Genomic DNA, 10,543 nt, shown 5'->3' with positions numbered 1-10,543 from the left:
TTATTAATTTACGTCTAATTTATAAGATAAAGTTTAGTCATGAGTGATTTTGTTGAATTTATATTTATGAATACATCAATACGGTGAAATTTTTATATTTAATACTAATATAAAATCAAATAAAATTAATGATTAAAAATGTGTATAGACAAACGTGATAAAAAGAATCGGGAAAAATATTTAGGGATCGAGGAGTACTAAGCCAACAGACATTGAGTTTTTAAGTATTCATCCAGGTACATTAATATTATAATTATAAATAAATTAATAGACGGATAACAGAAAAGCATCGTGCTGTTATAGAACGTAACGGACAGTTCACAATGAATGAGAAATGACAATGAGAAGTGAGAATGGACAGCTGGTATGCGTGTAATAATTTAAACTCCAAAATCAGTTGAGGAAAAAGCAAAAAAAAGTTAAAACAGGAAACAAAGAAAGTCTGGAGTTTTCGCAAAGCCCGAGGGCAGTTACAGAATACGATGCAGAGGCAGCAGATGCATACAGAAGAGCGTCAGTTGAGTACCCGAAACCCCCCACGGTCACAACCCACACGAGTGCTTCTCGATTATTGCATGCACACGCATGGATTTATACATATGCACGGAGTTTCAGAGGTGTAGAGAGAGAGAGATAAAGAAAGAGATCAGTCTCAAAATAAGCACCCCTGACCTCAGATTTTGTTATAGTTTTATCAATGACCATGGTATCGTGTGGGTTCAAACTCTTTCTTTTTGTTTCCTAGCTTTTTGTCTTTCTACCGCATTATACTCCCTTAATCTATTCTTCTTGCTTCTTCTCCCCCTCTCATCTCTCTGTTAAATACCCCCTCCACCCTCTCCCTCTTCTCCATTTTCATTCCCAGACCCCTCTCTCTCTCTCTCTCAATCTCCCTCTCTCTCTCTCTGAGTATGCAGAGGCTTAATACTAGTGGTGGTGTGAATATGTGTCAAGATTTGAACTTTGATCCATCTTCTCTTGACCCTCAAGCTGCTCTTTCTATGGAGTATCTTGGGCTGAGGGATGCAGGGATGGGTCGGTTTCAGATGTCAAATAGAGTTACTCATGCGGTACTAAATGAGGCACAAAATGAAAACCTTTTGTTGAACCAACAGCAGCATATTAATGCTGATGAAGATGAGGATACCGAGCATAGGAGAAATATTGGAGGTCACACAAAGCTCTGCTCCAGGGGTCATTGGAGACCTCATGAGGATGATAGACTCAAAGATCTTGTTGCTCACTATGGTCCTCAGAACTGGAACTTAATTGCTGAAAAGCTTCAAGGAAGATCAGGTACTAACATATCATTAATTAATTTCTCTATCATTTTTGCATTCAGACCCCACATAATCTTCTGTTACGACCTTAAAACAGATGAATAAATACTTATTAGTTGAATGATGAATAATTTGTGTGGTTGGCAGGGAAAAGTTGCAGATTAAGGTGGTTTAATCAGCTGGATCCAAAGATAAACAGGAGGGCATTCAGCAAAGAAGAAGAGGAAAGGCTGTTGGGTGCACACAGAATGTATGGCAACAAATGGGCCCTCATTGCAAGGCTGTTTCCTGGAAGGACCGACAATGCAGTTAAGAACCATTGGCATGTGATCATGGCTAGAGTTCACAGAGAGCAGAATAGTATTTACCGGAGGAGAAAGCCCCAGCTCAGTTTCACTCATGACAATAATACTCATGTCATCCCCACACTTAACCAACATGACCCCCACCAGATTCTCCACAACAAGACCCCTAGTGAATACTCTACTGATGTGTCTTCCAACACTAATATCAATAATGTTGGTATTCATTACTATAACAAGGAAGATCAGTATTCTGCAGCTTCAACTTGCACTAATCTCTCTCTCAAGTTGCCCACAGCTTCCCTCTCTAGATTTAGTCCTGCCCATTACCACCAGCATCAGCCTCTGTTTGGTTCATTCATGGGTACCTTTTCTAATTTATTTCATTTCTTTTTATTTTATACTATGAAAATTAATAAATGGTACGGTTAGTAACATATATGTGGTACTATAGGTGCATGTACATCATCCGGAGATGAGGTTAGCAAAGGAATGGCCATGGCTACACTAGCAGCTGGTGGTAAAGGTGCTGTGTATGAACAATGTGGAGGTGCTAACTCGGAAGATTCCAACTCAGAGGTGGTGTCTGTATATGCAACTGACTCAGTGGCCAACAATAATGCAGTCAATCTTTACAACTACATGATGTATCATGGAGAAGTAGATCAATATGACCGGAAGCAGAAGAAGATCCACTTCATTGATTTCCTTGGAGTTGGAGGCGGTTAAAATAATGTCCTATGAATAGTCAGAATTAATTAAGTGTGTAGATATTTAAATATGAGCATTAATGGCTTCTCTGTGATGATCTGATTGATGGACTAGTGGGGTTTAAGTTGTTACTCTAAAATTTTCCTCCATTGGAGTGCTTCTGTGATTTTGCAGGAAATCAGACATGAATGATGATGTTTAAACAGTTGCAGTAAATATAATGATTAAAATATTGCAAATGAAAAGAGCAGGAGAAAAGGGTAAAACAACAGGAGAAGAGAGTTGTTATGGGAAAAGGAGTGGTGACTGAGGAGCAGGCAGAGGCGGTTTCATGCAAATCCAAAAAATAGGTATAGGTAGAATCATGCTGTTTGTATAGGGTGTGTCATGTTGGGGAGTCATGGGCATGTATAATGGCCTGATGTTCATGTGGGTAAATATTCAGTTTTAAAATGTACCGGTACTATGTATTGCTCCAGTAAAAATGAAAATCTTGAAGATGCACTGTTGCAGGGATTCTCTGACTTATAAATCATCCTGACTGTTTTTTGTGACTTTTTTCCTGATTGCCCAACTTGTGTGACATATATTCTGTATACTTTGTTTGACCAAACTTATAGTATGAAATTATGAATAATGCAGTAGCTCAGAAATATACTACTACTTTAATCTTCTGCTTGGGCGATTAGTTATGTATCAGTACAGAATTTACTACAGTACTTAACTTGTACTGCATTCACCTTCACGTGAAGTGAAACTTAAAGGTGTTGCTCTCCTTTCGGTAGTTACAAGAAAACATCTGAACACATTTCATCTTTTTAATGAGGTTTTTAGTCTGTTTGTGTAATTATAACTTCGCATATTCGTGCACAGTTTGGCTAGTTTGATAAACTGTTCTGGTTCGCAACTTACATGAAGGCCACTTGATATTAGTAAACAAAATCAGATTGAATGATACAGTGACTTGGAATATCATTGCAATTACTGTAGCGAGGAAGAAAAACAAGTGTTGCTCACTCATTAAATTCCTGAAGAATGAAATAAAACATTCCTTTCGATTGCTGTTCACTTAGTAATACAAGCCAAATGAAAACCTAAAAACCAAGCATTATTGCACATTAATTTTCTGTGTTCTGGTTGTGCACAACTGTTGATTCTAATGGCTACATGCTTGCTTGAGACAGACTTTTGTTGTGTTGATGATCAGCTACCATACAGTAATTGGGTAACAAACTTGACTAGGATATTACTAGGATCTGAGTTCTGACTGACTTAGAGCATCTCCAACGGTACTCCTAAATCATTCCCTAAACAATAATATAAAATGTGGCTCCTAGTAAGTTAATACACCGGATGACGTGAGAACTCCAATGCTACTCTTTATATTTGGCTCCTTATTCACATTTTATATAAATGAGAGGAAAAAGTTAACTAAAAGAGAGAGAAGATTGAAAGGAAAATAATATAATATTGAGTTAGGAGCTACTAGATGCTCTTTAAAATAAAGGAGAGAGAGTAGGCTCCTAAATTTTTAAAGAGCATCTAGGAGCCCATTGGAGCACTAAATTTTGATTTGCTCCTAAATTTTAGACTTAGGAGCTTGTTTAGAGAGCCCATTGGAGTTGCTCTTATATATGAATGCATTACTAGAAATTTATTTATTATTTGATGATGCAGTTGCAGTTTTACAAAGGCTAATATGAAATTAAGGGATACAATATATCTGAGTACTGAAACAAGTCCCCCGACCGATCAACATAACAATGCATAAACTTCATGAAAATTCAGCAACTTCCTAGTTCTCTTTTATTGGTTTGCTCCTGGAACCTGTATGTAGAAAAATTGACGTTATTATATATGTGTTAATAATCAGATTAAATGAAGGTTGATAGTATCTGAAAATTGGATGTACCAGGAAATAGCTTTCTCCATGTTGCAGCGAGGAAGAAAAACAAGTGTTGCTCACTTGAACTCCTGAAGAATGAAATAACAATAAATCTTGTTCCCCAAACATTCCTTTCATGTCTAATGGCCCCATGGACACATCTGTGGCCACTCCATTTATAAACACTGTGATTAAGCCACCTGAAAATTGTTCATCATCTGTTTCGTTAGTATGATGCAGACATATTATATATGAGAACCAAGCACTAGAGACATGTCCTATGTTCTATATAGTTCTGTAAAATATTTGGTTCTCAGTTATATATTCGGAATATATACTAGAAGCGGAGAAGCTAGATCGCCTGAGGTAAACTTTTGTTGCGTGGATCTGCAGGTACCAGACATGATATTGTTAGAATACAATATGATTCTCGTAAACCCTTCTCTCAAGATGTTAGAAGAACCGGTTACTTAACATGATATCACATACATTTATGTCTTGCATATCAAATAAATTTTATTAACTAGACATGCAGTATTCACATACCCGACTGATAGTGCACATTGGAAGTTTCGGCAGAGAATGTATTATGGAAAGTAGAATCGCTTGAATTTCTTTCATTTCCTGGATAACAGACTTGAGTAGGGTAAAAGCTGGAGTTATCACCATAGAGAGAGGGATCTGATGATGATAAAAAATGACCCCCTCCCAAGCATGAGGATGATACAGGTGAAAAGAAATCTTGTTCACCAGAATTAGGCACCGTAAAAGAAGTTGAATTTTGATGTTCGTACGCATTTGTTGAGCCTGAAGACTCATGAGAAGCAGCTTGTTCTCTGTTTATCTTGGCCTGAATTTGGCGAGTGCGTCGACGAGAGCGAGATCTACGGTTCTGAAACCAGTAGAAGACATTGGAATCAACCACCGGACCATATTCTTCAAGCAGCTTTCTTATCCTCGTGGTTTCGTCTTTGGGAGGATTCACCACTCCACTGCTGTAGATGGACTCGAGCATCACAAGTTGCTCCTGTTTCGGAGTCCATCTCGGTCTCACAGACACTGCTTCACCATTGCCTTCACGGCCTTGGTGAATTTGATCATTGCGATACTCCATACCTGAAAGATAGTGATGCGCATGCACAAACAAACCCCCGCAATAAACTTAATTAACTCAATTGCATCTATATATAACCAATACATAATTGTCATCATTGCGGATGCAATATGGATTAAAGATGAGTGCATTAAACTGAGAAATAGTATCGCAGGATAATGGAAGTTGCTTTCGTCTGTTCCAAAATCGCATTACAATAAGATTTTAACACAAAAGAAGTAGCCGACTTGTACTTTCCGTGCGGCGTCTTGCCTAACTTTTGTCCACATTTGTGAATCCTCATATGTTTACACTTCTGTGCACATTCGGATCCAAATTAAATATGTTCGTCCCCTTTGCCACTGCATTCATTATCTCCCGAGTTTTTTATTAGAGGCCATAATAACGGTATCATTAGATGCCATATTAAAGACGCACGGCGCGTATTTATAATGTTTTCACTCAAAGATGATACGTACGAATTATGATTCAAATGGCTCGCCGTGTCCAATAGCAAATTGTACCATATATTCACATGGAAGCATAATGCAGACACTTTAAGCGATCACACCAACGAACTAAAAAGCCAAGACCAGTGGCTTTTGGCTCATTAATAAGTTTCAAGTTCGTAATAGTGTCATTTTCTCCTCTCATTCAATATAATATAACATGAAGGTTGTTGAGCTGTATAGAGTGATCGGATAGTAGTATATTCCCGACAAATTATAAAAGCGAATAAGTTACAGCAGATAGATGTGGCAAAAAAGGTTAAAGAGAAAATGAGACAGATGAATTGAAAGAAAGCATGCATGAGCACGACTTTAAAGTTGGTTGGCCGCTTCCCAACTTCGCGTCAAATCCTAGCTCTTCAATCTTCATAAATTTCGGTATTTTCCCACTACATAAGCTAGGTTATTATGGCTGGGCCTCTGTTTTTTCTTGTCTCAGTAATTTTATTAAGAGCTTTTTTATATGAACAAAATGTATTTCGTGTGTGGCACTTCTTTATTTGAATGTTATATTAAGATAACAATTTAAGTGTACTTCCCCAACCTTTTTTTAGTTTTATTTTTCAATTTCGTAATCTACTCTCTCCACACATATTTATTATCTGACATTGAGTTCTTCGCATTATGTGATCTCTAATGAATTTAAGGATCAATGGTTTACGATATGAGAAAAAGAAGGGATCAATGGTTACGAGATTCTGATCTGGCAGCCGCACTGCCACTGTGTCTTGCTAATTAATTGACGTACATGAAACAAAATATCACTGTTGTATTCACCAAGCCCCTTTATCTGCCACTTGTGAAGGTGAAACACCTTTCAGCTTCAAGACTTTACCAAAAACCATGTCCATGGAGTTGCATGTTTTTGGATTGAGAGCGATAGATGCACAAAATTGTATGCATAATATTTGCATATAATGACGTGACAATTGATGTGGTCAGGTTTGATTGGGATTATTAATATAAATACAAATTTACATCAATTAAAACCCAACACATGTCATTATATACAAACTTTTATTTATAATTTATGTACACCAAACATTTTCCTTTTGAATTTTCAATTTTTAAAAATGCCAGTGCTACATGGCAAGTGCAGTTGTTTTCATAAGCACTAAATGCAGCAAACTGATCTACAAGTACCTGTCCAAGAATCCAAATCCAGAACACAATTACTTAAAATGATTCTAAATACCCTTTACTTTCAGGTTCTAGGTCGATCAACATTTTTGATGTCAGGATTAAGCTGGACTCGTCAGCTTTGTGTTTTATAACGTGCATAATTTTAATTTTTTTGTTAAACCCGTGTCCAAACCAGCTTGCCCGCACGTTAACTCCGGAGTGTCCAGAGAATCGAATTCGTGACCTCAAGATATACGAGGATCATCAAAGTCCTCGTGGATGATCAATTTTGAAAATGTCTGTTACATCTATGTGATTCATTAGCACGCTTAGCAGTGTCTTCATGTTTTAATCTATAGATCCATGACATTCGAGTTCTCTGCATAGTTTTAATTCAGTATCATTTTTCTTCATGTCGTTTTTGGGTTCTCTACGTATTTGTGGTTCTCTATCATTTGTCACATATTAATACACCAGAGTAATCTCTCAAGTACATCTTCATCTTTCCCCTTGTTTATGCCATTATATGTTTAGTCTATACATGTTTCTTTTTATTTTTCTCCTCAATATATCTACACAAGTAAATTCTCAGTTTTTCCTCTCTAGTTTTTTTTTTTAAATAGTTTATACATAGATTTTGTTTTCTTTTAATGTTTTGCATCAGATTTACTCTTTTTATGACTGGTACTAATTTAAAATTTTGATGGACAAGAGTTCAAAGAATTTAACACCATTCCGCGAGACAATAATGATTGAGGAAAGACCAGAACAATATTTCAACTAATTTATAAAAGTGTTTATCTTATTTTAATACTTGTATACATCTTCAAGATGAACTACAAGTAGTCAAGGACGTATCAGTTCCAAAAATTCTACACTTCCCCTGGTTGCACTTCAAAATATGCCCAAGGCCCTAGCATTCTTTTGTTGTAATTGATTAAAAGCTCTGCAATTCTTCCTAATTTCTCCATTAGTCCCCACAAGAACTTGAATGCTCCCCATCTTCACCATCGCATTGGCAAAACTCTGCTGAAACACTGCCCCATTCTTAGCAAAATTCGAAACCATGGGAGCGCTCGACTTATCCAAAGAAAGCTGCTGATCAATATGCAACACTCCTCTGTTCAACATCACCTGATTGTAAAACTGATTATCAAACACGAACGACGTGTTCTGGTCCAAGAATGCTGTCGGATCTGAACCAGACCCGCATACCTTGGACAGTGTAGCAGCCAAAGCCGGATCCATTGTCGGGCTAGACAACCTGGACCGGAAAAAACTACAATGCGCAACTCCAACTGTGTGCGCGCCCAAAAGGGTAACCATATCATTAAGTGTCAGCCCTTTGGCCGAGAAAGATTGCAATGCCTGAGAAACTGAAAAATCTGGGCCAGGCAGGTTCACGTCGGCTTTATTCGAGACAAGCCCATCACGCCTACCAGTGGGTACCATGTAGTTTGGGCCTCCAGCAAGTGCCACGGAGTCGCGTGTGGCAATTGTTATGATATCAGCACAAGAAACCGTGGAAGGACAAGCTGCTTCTAAATTCTTCTTGGCCTCATCAATGAGTTCGTAACCTCGAACTGTCAGATTTGGATTGGCATCTTTTTCGGATGATTTGGCTTGCGTGGAATCAATAAGTATAGACGCGTCACATCCCTGAAAATGCATCACACCTTAGAAAATTGCTTCTATCTAATCATGCATATCTGCATGCAAGTGTAAAAGACTAAAAGTCCACCATGCATGCGTAACTTTAGTTGATAAACACGAAACATCCTATTTTATTCTATATTAAAAAGAACTTACCCTAACAAAGCAATCATGGAAATGCATTCGAAGCAAAGCAGCCGTTATGGAAGGATCAGTCCTAAAGCGGTTCTGAACAACTTGTCGAACGATGGATTCGGCGTTTGGGCACGTAGAATTGTAAAAACCAACTCGAAGATCAGCAATAACAACACTTAAGGGGCTTATAACAAGAACACAGACAATAAATAAGATATTCATCATAGTTGTGCAGTAATATTATCAAGTGGAAATGAGAAATATAGATGTAATAAAAATGTATGGGTGGTTTCGTATACTGTAACGTGAGAGGAGCTTAGTAGTTAGTGAGTAGTCGTAGGTGGTTGAATAAGAGAAGACGGGTCGGAAGAGATATATATAGCTTCAAAAAGTTAGTGAAGAGCTGGCAAAGGTCAAAAGGTCAACATACAAAATCCATAGAGAGGAGCATGTATTTGAATTATAATTTGGCTTGGTTCTATTTATCAAAGTTTCGACCATAAATTACGCGCTTTTTCTGTAAAAAGTTACAAATATTTTGTCCATTTTATTAAAGCGCGTTTTTACAAGTTGCTCACGCGTTAATATATTCTTTTTTTGGCTCTCATAGAAAACCTCTCTACGAAAATGCGCATCAACTAATATGTACTTTTCTGAAATTTGGTTCGAATTATTAGTTTTCGTTTTCTACTTAAAAATCCATACACAATGAACAAAAGAATATATAACTATTATATAAATTTTCTTAATACATGCTGGAAAAATCAAAATCATATTGCCAATTTTGAAAAAAATCATATTACTAACAGACAAACAAAGGAAGGACAACTAGCCTAGTGGAAGGCTGATGCATATCGGGTCAGTTTTTCCACAACTAGGCGTAAGTTACAGATGTGCAAAAAGCTCGTTGGACTGGATTTTATCTGAATTTTAATTCGAATCAAAATGAAATTTCTAAAATACTTGAGCATTTTAAATTTTCGACCCGATCAGAATTTATCCAAATCTATGTAATTAAGGAAAGAGCAAAATCCTTTTCACCATACAGCCGTTGTACTAAAGCTTAATTTGGTAGACGTAGAATTAAGGATAAACCCGAATTACTAATCAGAGCAGATGCAGCTCAAACACAGCAAGTATCCTGCCATTGCTGGTATAAAAGAGAGCTGTAGTGCAACTGGAGTTTGTTTAGAAAATATGGACTATATCATCCAAGTCAAGATGAATAATGATGATAATTGGTTAAAGTAAGAAGACTGAGAGGTCTGTTCAACTAGCTTCTCAAAGAAGAATGAATTACATGTATCTATATGACGTGCGATAGAGCACGAAACTGGCAAACAAGTCCGAGACCTTTGAATCCTTGATTTCCTAGCTACTTTTAGCCCGGCTCTACTGGGGGCATGCATGAGCATGACAATCGAGTTGATTAAATGCATACGATAACAGTTTGGATCCATGCGTTTCTCCGCTTTTATGGAAGGGATAATCATGATCGATCAGTTACGATCAAGAAGCAGAAATACACTACAAACACTTTCTACACCAAAGTATAATGGTGAAAATAATGTTAAGATTTTCAGTGTTATGTGATACTAGGAATGTTACTCCCTCCGTCCCAATATGAGCTATTAACCAAAAAACCCAACTAACTTATCATTTTTTTGCCAAAAAACCTTTAAACCTTTTTTTCACTAATAACCTCAATAAACTTTACTAAATCTTTGAAAAAAATTAACTAGAGTTACTTACAGCTGATGTGGACTAACCATGATCATATTATATCTTACGTGAAAAACTAATTACAATTAATCAAAAATTAGTAAAAATAATTAAAAAAATATATCAGCACC

At 37.0% G+C, this 10,543-nt stretch overlaps 3 protein-coding genes across 3 annotated transcripts; 1 reads left to right on the top strand and 2 right to left on the bottom strand.

Moving 5' to 3' along the window:
- The first annotated feature begins 427 nt into the window (after positions 1-427).
- On the top strand, positions 428-2,847 carry LOC108224728 (transcription factor CSA). Its single transcript, XM_017399436.2, has 3 exons — positions 428-1,296; positions 1,428-1,946; positions 2,037-2,847. The coding sequence occupies exons 1-3, from the start codon at positions 912-914 to the stop codon at positions 2,309-2,311; spliced, it is 1,179 nt and encodes a 392-aa protein (XP_017254925.1). The 5' UTR covers positions 428-911; the 3' UTR covers positions 2,312-2,847.
- Positions 2,848-3,936: 1,089 nt separating this feature from the next.
- Positions 3,937-5,450, bottom strand: LOC108224729 (WUSCHEL-related homeobox 11). The gene is made up of 3 exons (XM_017399437.2): positions 4,725-5,450; positions 4,206-4,378; positions 3,937-4,120 (listed from the first exon to the last, which is right to left on the bottom strand). The coding sequence occupies exons 1-3, from the start codon at positions 5,290-5,292 to the stop codon at positions 4,100-4,102; spliced, it is 762 nt and encodes a 253-aa protein (XP_017254926.1). The 5' UTR covers positions 5,293-5,450; the 3' UTR covers positions 3,937-4,099.
- A 2,213-nt stretch (positions 5,451-7,663) lies between these two features.
- Positions 7,664-9,049, bottom strand: LOC108224440 (peroxidase 44). Its single transcript, XM_017399070.2, has 2 exons — positions 8,712-9,049; positions 7,664-8,561 (listed from the first exon to the last, which is right to left on the bottom strand). The coding sequence occupies exons 1-2, from the start codon at positions 8,913-8,915 to the stop codon at positions 7,797-7,799; spliced, it is 969 nt and encodes a 322-aa protein (XP_017254559.1). The 5' UTR covers positions 8,916-9,049; the 3' UTR covers positions 7,664-7,796.
- Between the last annotated feature and the right edge of the window lie 1,494 nt (positions 9,050-10,543).

The sequence above is a fragment of the Daucus carota genome, chromosome 6, assembly GCF_001625215.2.
Source record: "Daucus carota subsp. sativus chromosome 6, DH1 v3.0, whole genome shotgun sequence".
Lineage (NCBI taxonomy): Eukaryota > Viridiplantae > Streptophyta > Magnoliopsida > Apiales > Apiaceae > Daucus > Daucus carota.
This window is presented reverse-complemented; position numbering and strand designations above follow the sequence as displayed.

What these genes read in the sequence shown, in the direction of transcription:
- LOC108224729 (XM_017399437.2), bottom strand. Translation starts at nt 5,292, where the DNA reads ATGGAGTATCGCAATGATCAAATTCACCAAGGCCGTGAAGGCAATGGT. An exon ending in CAATGTGCACTATCAGTCGG is followed by an intron (nt 4,379 to 4,724) that starts GTATGTGAATAC and finishes AACAATTTTCAG; the next exon opens with GTGGCTTAATCACAGTGTTT. An exon ending in ATGGAGAAAGCTATTTCCTG is followed by an intron (nt 4,121 to 4,205) that starts GTACATCCAATT and finishes TTCTACATACAG; the next exon opens with GTTCCAGGAGCAAACCAATA.
- LOC108224728 (XM_017399436.2), top strand. Translation starts at nt 912, where the DNA reads ATGCAGAGGCTTAATACTAGTGGTGGTGTGAATATGTGTCAAGATTTG. An exon ending in AAAGCTTCAAGGAAGATCAG is followed by an intron (nt 1,297 to 1,427) that starts GTACTAACATAT and finishes TGTGGTTGGCAG; the next exon opens with GGAAAAGTTGCAGATTAAGG. An exon ending in TCTGTTTGGTTCATTCATGG is followed by an intron (nt 1,947 to 2,036) that starts GTACCTTTTCTA and finishes GTGGTACTATAG; the next exon opens with GTGCATGTACATCATCCGGA.
- LOC108224440 (XM_017399070.2), bottom strand. Translation starts at nt 8,915, where the DNA reads ATGATGAATATCTTATTTATTGTCTGTGTTCTTGTTATAAGCCCCTTA. An exon ending in TCCATGATTGCTTTGTTAGG is followed by an intron (nt 8,562 to 8,711) that starts GTAAGTTCTTTT and finishes ATGCATTTTCAG; the next exon opens with GGATGTGACGCGTCTATACT.